Here is a 15,721-nt window from a genome sequence, read left to right as displayed (position 1 = left end):
AACTCCATGGCAGATGTACCCTGGGTCCAGATCTAAAACCTACGTCTGGAAGTCAGGCTGTGAGGTCCTAGAGCCCGAGTCCGCGGCTGGCACAGTGCTGGCAGCGCAGACATCCTGATTCCTGCACATGCACGGCATCCGGGCGGCAGGTGAGTCCTGCATGAACTAACACGGCTATTCCATGGGGCTGCTTAAGGGAGGCCAAAGACTGGAGGTTCAAGTCCAGGTTCTTCCTCTTTGACCAAAGCCTCGCTCCTCAGGTAACCAGCTGTGTGATAAGTCAGGTAACCGTTCTGCGGCCCAGCCTTCTCATAAAAACACACCTGTAAAACCAGGCCCAAAACTGCCTTCCTGCCTGTCTCATGGAGTAGTTGCAGCAACAGACCTAACAGTCTAAGCTCAGCAGAAACATAAGGAACCACAATGCACCAGGCATGTGCTCCTTGGATGATTCTCACCAACATGGGGTTGCACCAGCTTCGGGGCTCCCAGACTCTGCAGTGCTCCCACCCAGCCCAGGGTGCAAGCAGGGGGTCCCTCTATCCCTCTCTCTTGTGCCCTAAGGAACCATCTCACTTTCCACTCCTCCTTCTGAGCCACCATGAGGGTGGGGACCCAACCCGCTCGGGGGGCAGGCACGGACGGATGCGTCACCCACTGAGAAGAATTCCACTGATTTAAAAGACCATTAATATTCCCCCACTCCACTCACTTTAGGATTAACTTATACCTAGGTCTGGGCTTCTTTGCTAGTTGCTAATTGTACTAGAGTTGATTTATCAAGTGCATGGCTTTTCTATTACAAAATTATTGATTAGAGTTGATGTATTTTATCCTCAACAGGGTTGGTCCGAAAGCCCTTGGAAAATGAATGAGGCTGAGGTCAGGGACGGGTGGCTTTGCACGTTATTATAAACTCACCGGGGTTACCGAAATCCAATGCTGGACTCTTTAAGGGGAAAACCCAGGCTCTCCCAGAAATGAAGACTGTAACGACACACTGCAAAACAAGGGGCCCACCCCCGGGACTGAAGGCAGTGGACTGGGAGATGCGTGTTCAGAAGGTCTTTCAGGTAAGTCTGGCTGGTTGCTGCGGCTGGTCCCAGCGGGTCCCAGACGGGCTCTCGCCCTGGGCTACTGCACTGGCTGTACTCCACGGCCACAGGTGTGGTTCTATCCCAGGGAGAGGGTGTCCCCAGGACCCTGCCCACGGGTGGGCCATCGTGGGGTCACAGCCCCCCGAGAATGCTTGCTGCTAGCACAAGGGAGGCTGGATGGGAAAGCGGAGATGGTTTCACAGCCCCCTCCCCCTTCCTGGACACTGGATCCTGCTGACGGAGGTGCAGGAAAGCCATCCTCAGAAATGAAGGCTGCACACTGATCCATTTCCCGTTTCTAGGGAAGCTGACGGTGCCAGAAACAACGCCTCTGGGGAAACAGGGGCTTCCAGGGGAAGGGTCTGGAATCTCAGACCAGTGAAGGGAAGAAGCGCTATCTGCCTGCATACTCCTTGGTGCTTGGCACAGAGCAAGCCTTCAATGCGTGCGTGCCGAAAGCAACACCTGGGAACCCTAAAGCTCATGCCGCAACCGATGCAAGTAATTCCTGGATCCCTCCAGCAGCTGGAGGAGCGTGTGTGGGACACCACCGTGCACGCCCCTCACTGGGGACACGCAGAACATCCTGAGCGGCAGGATGGGCAGGCCTCCCTGGCCAGATCTGCTCTCTTCCCCAAAGCATTTTCTTTTATGGCTCAAGTGAAACTATTCTACGCCCCATTTGAATTTTACTTTGGCTCATTTTAGCTGCTGGAACAGAGACTCTTAGGATGTTCAGTCACAGGACAGCAAAGCCGTTTTCTGACCAGAGCCAGACCTGGGATTTAGGGCAACGGGAGATTTCCTTTTGTCCCCACTCTCTTCTCCTGCTCCCCAGCCTGGGTCCATCTGCAGCGTCAGCAGCCCAGATGCCCACAGTTCTAGACCTTCCCTCTGCCCACGCCCCACCCTCACGGCCACCCCCATCCCCACCCCCATGCAGGCGGAGCCAGAGGATGGCACATTCCAGATCTCCCTCCCCAGCCTCGGCCCTCATTCTGGGGCCCACTAGCCTGCTCACCGCTGCCCCCCCCCCCCCCGCCCCCCCCGCCCCCCGGCCCCAACTGTGCTGCCGACTTCCACAGCCCTACTTCTCTCCATGAAGCTCCCATTTGGCCCTGTCACTTCACACTCTTGGGGACTTCACGGCTCTGTGAGTTCCTGGGCTACTGTCTCCCACCACAGATGGGGACTCCAAAGGCTCTGAGAGACCTCGGGCGCTCCTCATGACTGGTTGTCACAAATACGGGGAAGGCGGTGTGTCCAAAGATGACTGCATGTGGCCCTGAGCTGAGGGCAAAGGCAGCAGGACTGGGAAGTCTTCCTGGGGAGATGGAGAAAAACTGGCCTCCTCTCTGATAGTTACAGCAACTCCCCCCCCTGCCCCCGCCCCGCTGCCGTGCCAATACTCTCCATGCTGGCATGGTCCACTCTCACCCACTCGCCCCACCCCTGAGAGCTCATCTACAGGCTCTCCTTCCCCTTCACCCGCCGGGAGAACCAATGCCGACCTTCCCTAGGAGCAAACGCATTCCCTGCCTTCACGCTGAGGATCTGAAGATCTTGATCCCTGCCCCTACCACAGCCACTTCCCTCCACCCCAGGGAGGAGACCACGTCGGCAGGGCTGCCACACGGACCTGTCTCCTTGAAGGGCTGATGTGAGCTGGCAAAGGAGCAGAGGGCTTGGAGGGGCCTTGCTGGTAGCCCCTCAGAAGGAAGAAAAGATCTGCTGTGTTCAAGAACCATACGAGGAAGACAAGAAGAGGAAGAACTGGAAGACTCCTTCTGATCTGGTTCTGTTCTCTCTCACTATAGTTGGACACGTGACAGAGGCCTCGGTTGGGAAGGCTAGAGCTGAGGGTGGTGACCCAGTTCTGGACTGGGGGAGCAGGGAGTGTGAGGGGAGGTGGTGGTGGCTGATGGCGAGAACATGGATCCAAGCCCCTTGGCGACATTGAAAATATGGAGCCCCTTCTCTTCCTGGCCCCCCACGCTATCCTTCAGACAGCCGTGCCATGCCGCGCTGTCAGAGACCCTGTAATATCAACTCAACAATGCATGTTCTACAACTACGGCTACAGCTACCAGGACATCGACTACAATGCATGCATTTAGTTCAGTCCCACAGATACATACACTCTAAGAACAGGCAGGGAGGTGTGAAATGTTTTACTGGACAACAGGTGTTTTGGAGTCGTAACTAATAAAAAAAAAATCGAAAACGAAAGTACAAAAAAAAGACATTTCTCGAGAGTTGGATATGAGTTTGTTTCTTGAACTGTTTCATCTGAACAAGCAAAAACATGCAAACCAGCTGGTACTAACAGGAAGCTGGACACTGAGAGAGGATTAATAGGTGTGGACAAACCTTCCCGCTGAGCGTGCTCAGAAGAGTGTTTGAGAGGAGGTGTGCAGATCCTAGTGTAAGAGAGGCGGGAAAGTATGCCTCAGAGACACTCTCACCGCAGCCCCAACCAAGCAAGAGAAAAGACAACAGAAACGTGACTCTCACACTCACCACCGTCAGGAGCTCATGTTACTACATTGGAATAAAGCTGGCAAGTATAAAGTACAGTAAGGGGTCCTGGCTGGGGCCGGAGGTGGGCTGGGGAGAGGAGGGGGCTCCGAAGCTCTAAGATTGATCCACGGACCCACCCGTAAGGCCACCCGGAAATGAAATAGCTGCCAATCCAAACCACTTCCCTTGCCCGTGGTGGGAGTCGTTGGCAAACAGGACTGAGGTCTGGGTGGGACATGATGGGGCCACTGGAACTGAATGAACACGATCAAAATAAACAAACAAACTCTTGACTGAGTACAAGAAAAGATGACATTTCAAACCACCGGGTGAAGATAAAAGAAAAGTGACCACTGATAGTGAAGTTATCTAGGAGTCGGCAGGGACCTCCCCTGGTGGGGTCACCTGCGCCCCGCTCACCTCAGGCCCTGGGTGAATTAGGCAAAGGCGGGCGGCTGGCCCAGAGGAGCTGGCTGAGGTGGGCGCAGAGCTCAAGGCCCCCCGGACCTCCTACCCTGACACCGAAGCCCTGACCGATTCCAGTTGCCAACCTGAGCCCAATGGAAGCTGCTTCCTACCCCCATGGCCTCGGCAGGTGCTTCCGCCTCAGGAAGCTCCTCCCCCTTTGTCCTAATGAAAGAAAAGGCCCAAACAAAACTGTGGGGCTAGACAAAAAGGAAAGACAAACATAGGGGATGCCTGACCCCTACCCCAGGCCCGAGAGCCCTGGCTTTAAGTCGTCTGCCAGTCCAGCACGGCACCAAGCTCCAGGTCGGTGCCCCACAGCGTCTCCCTGAACCAGCTTCTTCTCAAGGGGATGCAGACGAACTGTGACTCCCTCAATGGCCAAGGCTGCTGGCGCTGGTGCTGGCTCAGGAGGCTGAGGGAGCACCCCTACCCTCTGGGGAGGAGCTGGGATGGGGTGCAGGGTTGCAGGCATGGGTGAAGGGAAAACCTGGCAATCAGTCCTCAGTGAGCCCCCGCTGGCTGGGCCGATGTGCAGACCCCAACAAGTCTGTGTGGCCCTCTCACACCTGTGCCAAAGTGCCACCAAGGGGCCACTACAGACAGGTACATCGTGGGCTGTCCTGCCAGGTTCGGACTTCAGATATTTTTAGAAGAGGGAGGGGGTGGTCCTTACAGGCCAACATTCACTGAGAGAAAGAAAGGCAGAGATCTTCCTTCCCCAACCCTGTAACCCTGCTCCAGGGCCGAAGGAAGGGTAGGGGTGGGCCACCCTGTCTATACATGGGCAGGTATCCTCCACCAGGGAGTGTTCCGATTAGGTGGGCACAGGCTAGCCATGCCCCTTGGGCACAGCCCAAGCCCCCAACCCCAGGCAGCGCTGTGGGGTGCCTGTAGCTTCCTGGTGGAGCCTGCACTCTGGGGGGCGACACCTCTGAGTTGAGGATTTACTCCTGCTCTACCAGGCCGGTGTGGGGCAGTGGTCGGGGCACACACTCCTGAATAGAGTTCACTAACAGTGCAGCGATGAGCATGGCTGACTTAGGATGGCCTGTGGGAGACTGCGTTCCCGATGGAAATGGCTACAAATAAAACACCACTGATCCTGAAAAAACAAAAGGTGTGGTTGGAGATGGCTCTGACCTGGGGGTTAGGGGTTAGAGGGTGGGTGGGACTCCTGCCTGGCTCGGGGTCTGTGGGAGGTGAGGGTGGCGGCAGGGGGCCCAGACCACGGGGAGACCACTCAGACTCACAAAGAACCCCATGCTGCCCTTTAAACTTGCCATGAAGTCGGGAAGGATGGGGTGGGGAGAGAGGCAGGGTTAATTTCGGGTTAAAGTTTAGTTTCATAATCCAAGTTATAATAAGAAAGAAACTGAACGGAGAAAACAAAACCAACAACACTCAAAAGTCTCGTTGCCTTTTGCTCGTCCCCCCACCAGGCACGGGTAGGGCAGAGGCTCGCTCCTAAAGCACTGAAGTTAAAAATCCAAACAGAACAGGGGGACTCGAGGCAGCTGTGCCCCCCGCCCCAGGGCAGGGGGCGCCCAGGGACGCTGGTCAGAGGGCCAGGGGGGACCTTTGGAGCCGTGAGGGCGGCCGGATGCTCAGGGAGGGCGCCCAGCTCTCCGCACCTGCTGGCCAGTCTGCCCAGCTCTCTGGCGAACTGCCCTCTGCGGCCCCGAGAACACCCTGGCCCCTCCACATAAATGCCCAGCGGGCGATTCACAGGAGCGCATCCTTTGTAGCTCGAGGCAGTGCCAGTTTGCATGGAACGGATTTTGACTGAGGTTTCTAATGGGCCTCACTGTGCCAGTGTCTTGTCACAGAGGTTTGGGTTTTTGGCATTTGCCCTCTGGGCTTTTAATGCCCCATTTCCCGGTACCCTCACCAGCACCTCCCTCCCCGCCCGCCTGGGAGCCCTGTAACATCAAACTAATCGTCCCCCTGGATGCTCTGGAGCCCGGTCCACAGGGTGTGGGGGGAGCTGCAAACCACGGTTTAGGAGGAGCAGGGACTCTAGGTGCCCAAGGAGGAGGCGGGGGAGGCCAGGAGCCTCGCTGGGAGGCAGTGGGCGTCTGGGGCATCTGGGGAGAGGACCCAAGGCCCTCCTGGGGCCTGGACTTGCCCACGGTGCCCCTGGGAAAATGCTCCCACCTCCCTTGAGGGGTTCCAGACCTCCTAAAAGGCTGGCTTTGGAGACCAAAGGGCCGGGGCAACCTCCTGGGCGAGAAAACCCCGCTTCCCTTGGCAGCCGGAGTCCAGGAGCTCTCTTGTCTCTGCTAAGAGTGTCTGGGAGGCAGCAGGGACTTCAGGGATTGCAGCTCGTTCGCTGAGGTCAGGGCCGCCCCCAGTTTGGCCTCTGGGAGCTCTGGCCTTTAGCCGGATCAGCAGGCCCACCTGCCAGGGGCAGCAGGACCGAGTGGACTGGCTGCTCCGAGGCCGAGCTCCCCCGTGACAACCTAGACTGCTGGCTGGGTCAGAGACCCGAGGGAAGGAGCCTTGCGAACCAGCAAAAGCCGAGGGAATGACCGCAGGTGCCCGGGAGCCGGCTGTCAGTGAAGGGCTGCCCAAAGCCGACGAGCAGCTCGTTTCTCCTTTTTGCAGTGACAGGATAACCATCTACCTTTGGTTTGCAGTCCCGTGACCGACCCCGGCTGGGAGGTGCCCTGGGTGGCAGGGCCTGGCCCGAGCCTCCCTGTCCCGCCCTCCGGGCTGTGGTGAGAGTAGGGGACAGCCGCAGCCACACAGATCCGACAGGGCCTTTACCTTCCCCTGCACACTGGGGCATGCCTGGGAGCCGCCTGTCCCATACACCTTCCTACCTGATCCTCTTGCCGCCGCCACCGCCGCTGCTGCCACTGGTCCGTAAGCCGCTGCTGGGAAGCCTGGCGGAGAGAGAGGCGCTGGAGTCAGGGGGGGTGGCGGGGGGGGTCCTCGCAAGGGCTGTGGGCAGCCCTGTCTCCCAGGCCACCCTCCCCCGCCCTCCACACAAAGGACGGGCCAGCTTCTAGGGGGACACAGATCAGTGGCTTCTCAGGCTTCTGGAAGGCACAGCAGCTGCAGGTGTGTCAGATGCTCACACACCTGTCACCCCGAAAACTGGTTCTAAAAGGCATCCCAGAGGATGAGGAGGCCCTTCTCTGGAGAGCTGGGGCGGGCTCCCTGCCACCTCGGCACTGACCCCTGGCCATTCCCAGGACTGGCCAGAACAGGACCAGGCATGGCTGGGCTGCCTGCAGGGAGCGTCCGCCCTGAGCCACAGGCAGGAGGCCCTGGGGACGAACAGGCACAAGAAGAGGCACCTTGGCCAGGAGACGGCTTAATTCCAGCTGTTTTCCGAAGGCTCTGCAGGTTTGCTGGGCCATCTTAATGCCAGACTTGGTCACGTCAGCCGCGTGGCTGCCCCGGGCCTAAGGGGGCGGGTATCCTGGGGGTCCTGCTGACCGCGTGTGCATGAAGCCTGCGGTGGGCAGGAGCGTGGGGCCTCGGGAAAGATGCGGAGCGAGCCCTGTGGCTCTCTCTCTCTCTCTCTCTCTCTCTCTCTCTCTCTCTCTCTCTCTCGGAGGCAGAGTGGTGGGGATTTAGATCTGGCTCTTATCTAGCTGGCACTGCAGGGCCTCCTGGGGTTTCGACCAAGTGTGTTCTAGAACCTTCTTGAACGAGGCTTATGCTATCGAATACTGCACCAGGAAGCAAGGCTATCCCAGCAACGGGACCAAAAGGACAAGGTGACCCAGTGTGGCGGCAGAACGTCCAGGTGAGGGAAGCGGTGGGCAGCCTCCTCCCTGGGCTTCCCTTGGCCACCCGATGTGCACACAGCCGGGCACTGGGACACACACAGACATACTCCCACACACGTGACACAAACAGCCTCTCCATCCAGGCAGACACTGGAGGCCTGATTCCAAGACGCATTCCCAGGGACGGGTTTTAAATGATGTGCCAGAGGTAGCAGCATGGAGCACACAGCCCCACAGACCTGCCGGGCGCTGGCCACAGAGCCTCCCAATAAGGCATTTGCCCAGGACTGAGGGGAAGACATGCACCACGGGCAGGGAGCAGGGAGGACAGGAGGAGAGAGGAGCCATCCCCAAACAGAAAACTAGAAGCCCACTAAACGCTAAGACTACCGTCCTAGCTACACGGAACTACTGGGGGGAAAGAAATTCAAACGGACCGAGCTACTCTAAGGAGGTCAGGCTAAGCTACTGCAAATGCCAATGAAAAGAAACATACTTGCATTTAAATATGGTAAGAGGGCTGTTGAAGGGGGGAAAAGAAAGATGCAGGTGAAGTCGATGTACACACACGGTGGACCCTGCGGCTGGACTGGGTCTCCCAGCTCCTGTGAGGACCACAGGCGCCCGCCCGGAGGCTGCTCCCTCCCCCTGCGGGGCACCAAGGAAGGGGCTCCCCCACCAAGGCCTCTCCCCATTTCTTCCGGGCAGGATCTAGGTTTCTGAAGATGTGGGTGCTGGCGAATGTGCTGAAGGAAAATAAGGAGGAAGTCAGGTTATTTCTCCCTGTCCCAATTCTCAGCTCTCCAGGTCCCTGCAGGCAGAGAGCACGGACTGGAGGAGGAAGAGGAGGAAAAGGAGGAGGAGGAGGAGGAGGAGGAGGAGGGGGATGAAGGGGAGGAGGAGGAAGGGGAGGAGGAGGAAGGCACTGGGAGCAGCAAGGCCCAGGGATTCTCTCAGGAAGCAGGTTTCCTTGGAAGTATGACAAGGTGGTGGTGGAGGTGGGGGGAAAGGGTGGGGGGCTGGGAGGCAGGACTGGGGGAGGGGAGTTTAGTCAATAAAGAGACTTAAGCAAAGGTCTCTTTTCTGGAGTTGAGCGCATTTCGGATGAAAAGTCCAGGAGAAAGAGGAAGGGAAAAAAACACATCCAGGGAAATGCATTATCCTTAATCTCAGATAGAGGCTGCTGGAGACTGAGCATCTCAGTGCTAAGGGCTGGAACGTAATCTCCACCAAAAGAGGCCGAACGGAGTGACAGGTGTGAGGAGGGGCTGGGAGTGGAGGGCCACCCAGTCTGCCCCTTACCATGAGCTAGCCCACTGCTCTCAGCAGCACAGGGCCACGGCCCCACCACACAGCGCCCTCCCGGCCCCTCCCCCGGCTCCCCGCCATCCACCTGCAGCCTCACTGTCACCCTCTATCCAGCCATCTGCCCTCTGCCTTCAAGACAGGATTCTCCCCCGTGCAGCGCCGTTCCACCTTCTCCATGCTGGGCCACGCAGTCAGATGGTCAAACGTACAGGGGCCTTGAATTCCTTACTGAAGGCAGTGGCGTGTCATCATTTATCCTGTCCCACCGTCATGACGTCATTTTAGTGGGGCTCACTTGCCGGAGCTCAAATGAGAACGTGCATGCTTCTGTTCGGCTCTAAGAACAACTGGTCGTCTGATCTTCCCATTTCTTAGCAATCAATCAGGCAGAAAGGGGAAAAATATTTTGCTGGAAAAACTCCGGGGCCTCAGTGCTCTAGGTTGCCTACCTGGGAACTTAGGTATTAGGAATGTAGTATGTGCCTCCTATTCGGGAACCTTGCATTAAAGAAGCAAACGCCTGGGTACAAAGGAATGAAGCACGCACGGCGGGATTCCAGGCATGGGCAGGCCCCACGCCTCGGGGAGGCTGTCACTGCTTAAGAGCAGTCAGGCCCGACTCGGTCGCCTGGAGCTGCTGTGTCCCTCCAGTGGAGGAACAGAAGGCTCACTGGGCTTGGCCTCAAAGCCTGGCTCCAGAGGTGTCACCTCTCTGGGCCCTGAGTAACCGCCTCCTTTTTCCCGCAAGGAGGGTGGGCTTGCTGCCTTGGCTGGCGCGGCTCAGTGGGATGGGCTGCAAAGGGGTGAGAATGGAGAAGTTATATGATACATTTTTGGAGTGAGAGAACCCAGGGGTTCGGAACAGAACAGAGGGCGTGAAGAGGAGCAATTGATAACCAAAGCTACACATTTACATGATCAAACTGTATAATTTAGCATGGAGGGAAGCAAACATATGTCTATTTGGGGGAAAAGCACACCACAAAACCTCGAGTTCCTGGCATTCAAAACAGAAATCTGATTTCCACACTGCTTTAGAAGCAAGCCTGACATTCACCGAGGATGCCGACAGCACCGTTCCCATGGAGGCCCCGGCCAGAGGAGGGAGCTGGGAGCCGCTGCTGGGGACAGGGGTGCAGGGCTGCCAGTGCCTGGCCCTCGGCTGGAGCCTGGCTAATGTCGCTCTGGAGAGAGAGGCGGAGAGGCCAGTGAGAAGGGTCCTGGGTCCTCCCTGTTGCTTCAGGGAGCTGAGAGGTTCTGGGGCCACGTGCCCAAGGGCGCTGGCACCTACAGCAGAGGGATGGCACAGAAACGGCCCCAAATATTTCTCAATGCAACTGCTGTCCGGCTTACTTTTTAAATAACATATATTTCTTTAGGCATGTAGATGGGGATGAAGGGAAGGTACACTGTTATACAAGCCTCGAGAGGTTTTGTAACCTTTTGTTGTCAGGGAGCCTCTGTTTGGATGAAAGGGGTCTTAGAAGCACAGAAGAGGAAGTCGGGGAGCATCCTTTGAAAACAAAGGGAAACTCCCAGCAGAGGCAGGTGCAGACCATGGGTGAGGGCCCGGCATGGAAGGTGTGCGCTTGCCCAGATCCCTTCCCACTCGGAGGTGCTAGGGAGCCAGAAAGGGGCCCTGCTGCCCCGGAGTCCTGAGGCCCAGAGCGGGTGAGGCCCAGCCCCTGCCCCCACGTGGCACCTGCAGCACCCCATCTGCCACGACTGCAGCCGGGCAGCGGCCTCGTGTGGCTCCTCTGTAAACCCGGTTAGTGACGCCTCCTCGCCGGGCTGCCGAGAGATTCGGTGAGAGGACGGCGCTGGGTGCTCAGCACGGTTGTCTGGCACTCGGTAATGGCTTAGTAAGTGGGATGATAACTTTTATTTCTATTTTTATTATTATTGCTCAAGGTAATAACAGCAGCGGAGCTGAGAACTCCCTTTGGTGCCTTCCTATTCTAAAATCCTATTAATTTACATGACATTTCACATCCAAAGTGCTTTAATAGATAACATTTACAATTCGCTTGTGAGTGATAAGGGTATGTTTTATCTGCAGTGCAAGCTCTAAGTCTGGTGGGGTAATGTGATGGCAGGAGGCAAGAGGCTCCCAGGGCTCAGGGAGGGCCTGGCTGGGGCGGCCACGGCCCTGGGGCGTGGTGAGCACAGGCGCGGACATGGATCCTGGAGCCCTGGTGCCTGCGCTTGGCAGCTGGACTGGTGAGCTCCGCGGCCCTCTTGTCCTGACATGTGCCCCTGGGCTCCTAGCAAGGGCCCCCGAGGAGCCCTGTGGGTCCTTCCATCCAAGTGGGGCCCTGTTTGCTCCTCTGCCGGACAGGTGCCTGGCTCACCCTCTGTTCCCAGCAGCTGGGGCGGGGCCTGCGGCAGAGCAGGTGCTTAACAACGAGGTGCTCCATGAGTCAAGGGTGGATGGGTGGACGCGGAAGAATAGATGCGAGGGGGCGGGGCAAGAAGGTGCTCTTCCTACTCCCGACCTTACCTGAATACTAGCACATGCAAGGCCAGTACCAGAGGTCAGATGAAGGAAGTCTAGAGGGGCCTTAAGCGGGTACCACGCAGGGCTGGCCTCAGGCTCAGAGAGGGCAGCAGCGCCCACGCTGGGGGAGAGCGGGCTGTGCTCTCCTTTTTCTGTGGTGAGTGCTTCTGGGCGAGGCTCTCCTCAAAGGGGAGAGGCCCCGAGCCCACTGGGTCGGCGCAGTGGCCTTCACAAAGGCCCCAACCGGGACCAGCTTCCTACTGCAGGGTGGGGTCAGCACTCCTGGTCCACGGAGTGTTTGCCCCTGGGTCTGGAAAGGAGTGGCATCAGCTTCCTAGCGCTAAAATCTGTTGTCTAGTCGTCCCACCCATGACAGTATCTGCCCAGAGAAGCCACAAAGGCAGGAATGCAAGGGGTGTGGTGGTGGGGGAGGGCGGGGGAGGGTAGAGATATGTAATGCATTCATGCCTTTAAGTCTGCTGGTCCCTTGACATGGAATACCTTTCCCTCAGCATCTGCCTGGCGAACTTCTATTTGTGCTTCAAAACCCCATTCAGATGTCGCCCGTTCCTGAAAGCTTTCCAAGCAGAGCCTGTGACTCCTCCCCTGTGCTCATTCTGCACACCAGTCAGACCACAAGGGAACACATCAGAACCCAGCTGGGGGCAGGTCCTCACGACCCTTTCCTGCGCGCTCAACCCTCCACCCCAACCCCCACCACCACTGAAGGAACACGGAGCAGAGGCAGTGACCCTGTTGGATAGGGTCCCTGGGGGAAGGGGATCCAAGTTCACCTGGACACAGGGAAAGGGTCCCTGGGCAGGACTCCTCCCCATCTTCCCAGCCTGGGGATGAGGAGGGAGTGGGGCCACACCTCCGCCTCCTGGTCTGTCGGTAGCTGTTTGTCGGGCTTAAGCTGCCCAGCCCTCAGGCCTGGCACTGCTGCCCATCTATAATGCCACACTGAGCACTTTATGCTTTGTTGTTTTTGTAAGCTGTGACCTTTCACTTGCTTTTGCTGATGGAAATGAAAACTGAAGCGTTGGAAGAAAGGTGATTACATTCCTGCTGGTAGGCTTACTGGAGACTTTGTGAGCTGGTGGTACAGGCACCTGGAAGGTGTGAAGGAAGTGAGGAGGGCAGTGCCAGGGTAGCTGGGATCTGGTGAGCACCATGCAGCCCACAGAGAGGGCAGGTGAAGTCATGTCCACAGCCTACCTCCCTGCTGCCCCTGACCAAGCCGGCTGGGCCCTCTGCTCAGGCATGGATACGACACTACCCTTTCCAAAGCATTAGCTCATCCCTAGTCTCAGTAACCTGCAAGGAAGAGGACAGGACAAGGATCAATAGCCCCATTTGACAGAGGGGGAAACTGAGGCCCAGAGGTGGCCTTACTCTCCCAGCAAGCTAGAGGCAAGAACTCGGTCCCTGACTCCCCGCCTGAGAAGAGTGTTTGGGCTTTAGCACCCACTCGGAGAGCTGGGTTAGGCACGCTTCTCTCTCTTCATGCAGAGGAGCTTCCAGAGGCACAGAAAGCTAATCGAAAGTGAGACCCGCAATTCCCGTCCATTCCGATTGCGCCAATTCATTTCCGCAAACGTTCAGTAAGTGCCTATTAGGCCCTGCGCTCTGCTCCCATCTGGGAATAGCATCAGCCCTGACCTTCCACGTGGAGGGAGAGGCAGCGGCACGCCCCACCTCCGCAGGATTTGGGGTGCGCTGCCGATTTTTGCTTTCCCATCAATTCAAGTAGTGGATAGGCTTTCGGGACTAAGCTTGCCTTTAATATTCAAACGAGAGGATTAGCCCCACGTGCACAGGGCCAGGTGGCAGAGGAGCGGGCTGGCTTCGGGAGGAGCTAGCTTGTGGTTTAAAACCTGGTTTCCGCCCCATCTGTGGAGGGTTAATCCCTGGAGAGGAAGGGATGTGCCGATGAGGGCTGTGGTGAAACAGATGTGCAGGCTGCTGTGTCAGGAGGAGCTTCCTTTACAAGGGAGCACGTGGTTTGAAGTGCTGGGACCCACAGCTGTGGGTGCCCTGCGCATGGGCGCATGGTCACGGCAACGTACCTGGAAGCCAGCCACCCTGTGTTGGCATTTCTAGATGGGCTTGCCTGCTAGTGAGCAACCAGCCGTCGCTCACCGGGGGGCTCCACCCTGGGTCCCAGCCAGGAGCACCGGGGGTTCCCCACGAGGGCACTCCGAGGGGACCAGCAGTGCTTCCTCTCGGGTTTGTGGTGGAGGTTGCTAAGTGTCTCCTACGGGCCATCCCACTCTTCCACAGGACCGAGCCCCGTTTCTAGCTGGGTACACAGCTACCTGGAATACAGACTTTTCTGAGGTCCCCTTGCAGCTAGAATTGGCCATGTGACTGAGGTCTGACTACGGGATCTAAGCAGAGTGTCACACGTGACTTCTAAGAAGTATTATTAAAGGGGAGCGATGTGCTCTTCTGGGGTGAATATGTAATGACTGGAGTCATGCAGCCTTCTTATGAGCTGGGGTCTTATGATGAAGAAGAGAGAACAAGAAGACAGGAGAGGCCAAGACCTGATACCATGAAGCTGCACCCAGGCTTCTCTCACATGGGAGAGAGAAACAATTCTTACTTTGTTCAGGCCATTATCATTTTGTGTTTTCTTACTTACTTTTGAATTTTCTTCCTTAAAACAGATTCAGTGTCCAAGGGTGTCATTTCTCTGCCTGGGGTACACCCCCTCCCCCTCTTCACTTAGCGAATCCATTGAACTCTGCAAGACCCAGCCCACCTTCTCTAGGGGCACCCCTGACTGCCCCCAGCTGGACAGCAGCCACCCCTGTCCCTTCACAGCAGAGACAGGTTCCCTCCTGAGCTGAGCACTCGTCCCGTGGTGCTCAGTGGGTCTGACCCTGGCTCTCGCCCTCGGCTGGACTGTGTCTTGAAGGAGTGAGCCTTACTCATGTCCAGATAATTGGCAGGTGCCCCAGGGTCTGCTGATCAGTAAATGCAGAGGGAAGGAGGGGGGAGGAGGGATGGGCGTGAGGTGGGCAAGCAGTCCCAGCAGCTCCCTGGCTTCACCCTGACATCCTGTTTATTCTCTTCACTGAGAAGCAGACTCACCAGCAGGCACCTCCACGGGGTGACGAGGAAGGAAAACCACGCCGGACAGTGACATGGCAGCAACGTCAGTGCCCGTTTCTAACCTTTCCACTGCAGAGCATTTACTCACTTACAAGGCATGTTCACCGGCGCACATCATCCTATGTAAGTGTAACCGCCTCACTAACTGGGCGCTACTATCCCCAGGGCTTAGCTAAGTCACCTGCTCAAGGTGACGTGGTTACAATGTGCCTAAGTGGGGCCCGAAAGCAAGGTCTTCTAGCTTCATGCCCAGGACCACAGGCGCCTCCTGCCACCTGCGCCGTGCAGGGAAGCCGCCGCATGCAGGCCGGTGTGCACACGCACGTGCATGAGCTCACGCACACCTGGCGCGCAGATGTGAGGGGCTCGGATGTCCCACTGGCGCTCCCGCTCGAGGGCAGGAGTGGTGGCAGAGGAAGAGGCGTGGGGCGCTCCGTGCAGCTGGCATGCAGATGCGGTCTCTGCTCAAGGACAGGACCACCTTGAGCAAGAGCAGGGACACGAGGAAGCAGGGGGGCTGGGGACAGGCGGCAGCCGGGGGGAGGCCATGCTTTCAGAAACGGCACTGGGCTGTCCCTGGTCCCAGTCACTCAGTGCGGTCACCTTCCCGGGAGCGAGAACAGGACACTGTCAGGCTAAGAGACAGCAGCACACAGCACGTCCGTGGTAAACAATTTATTTTTCTACCTCAGTTGTTTATGGGTGGAGGTGGGGGGGGGGTGAGGGGACACGTCATTAGGGAGAAGCACAGATGAGCCGTTTGCAGGCATGAAGAAAATTCACAATGGCTAGAATGTTGGGGAGGCAAGCATATTAGGGCAAGTTCACCAAAGCAAAGCAATCCATAGCAGAACAAAATAAAGGGGGAAAAGCCATGGAGATTAAAAAAAAATTAGCACTCATGAAAAAGCCAGTGGGAAAAGAAAAGAAACTGACCAATGATTCCATGAAGCATCTTTAATGAGGTGCGC

The 15,721-nt window shown here is 57.3% G+C and overlaps 1 protein-coding gene across 8 annotated transcripts in view; it reads right to left on the bottom strand.

The window, feature by feature from the left end:
* MSI2 (musashi RNA binding protein 2) overlaps nucleotides 1-15,721 on the bottom strand; it is a 348,954-nt gene that overhangs the window by 21,969 nt on the left and 311,264 nt on the right. For 5 of the 8 annotated variants that reach the window (XM_070394316.1, XM_070394317.1, XM_070394318.1 and 2 more), the window contains one exon: nucleotides 6,908-6,970. In XM_070394316.1, coding sequence (XP_070250417.1) covers nucleotides 6,908-6,970 — 63 coding nt within the window. Of the gene's footprint in view, nucleotides 1-3,467; nucleotides 3,518-6,907; nucleotides 6,971-15,721 lie in introns of all 8 variants that reach the window. The other 3 variants (XM_070394320.1, XM_070394319.1, XM_070394322.1) reach the window with 1 other exon arrangement.

This window comes from Myotis yumanensis, unplaced genomic scaffold (genome assembly GCF_028538775.1).
Source record: "Myotis yumanensis isolate MYYU_CA2020_CCGP unplaced genomic scaffold, mMyoYum1.0.hap1 SCAF_16, whole genome shotgun sequence".
In the NCBI taxonomy this organism is placed as follows: Eukaryota; Metazoa; Chordata; class Mammalia; order Chiroptera; family Vespertilionidae; genus Myotis; species Myotis yumanensis.
The sequence above is the reverse complement of the archived record's forward strand: the minus strand, read 5'-3'. Positions and strand labels throughout refer to the sequence as shown.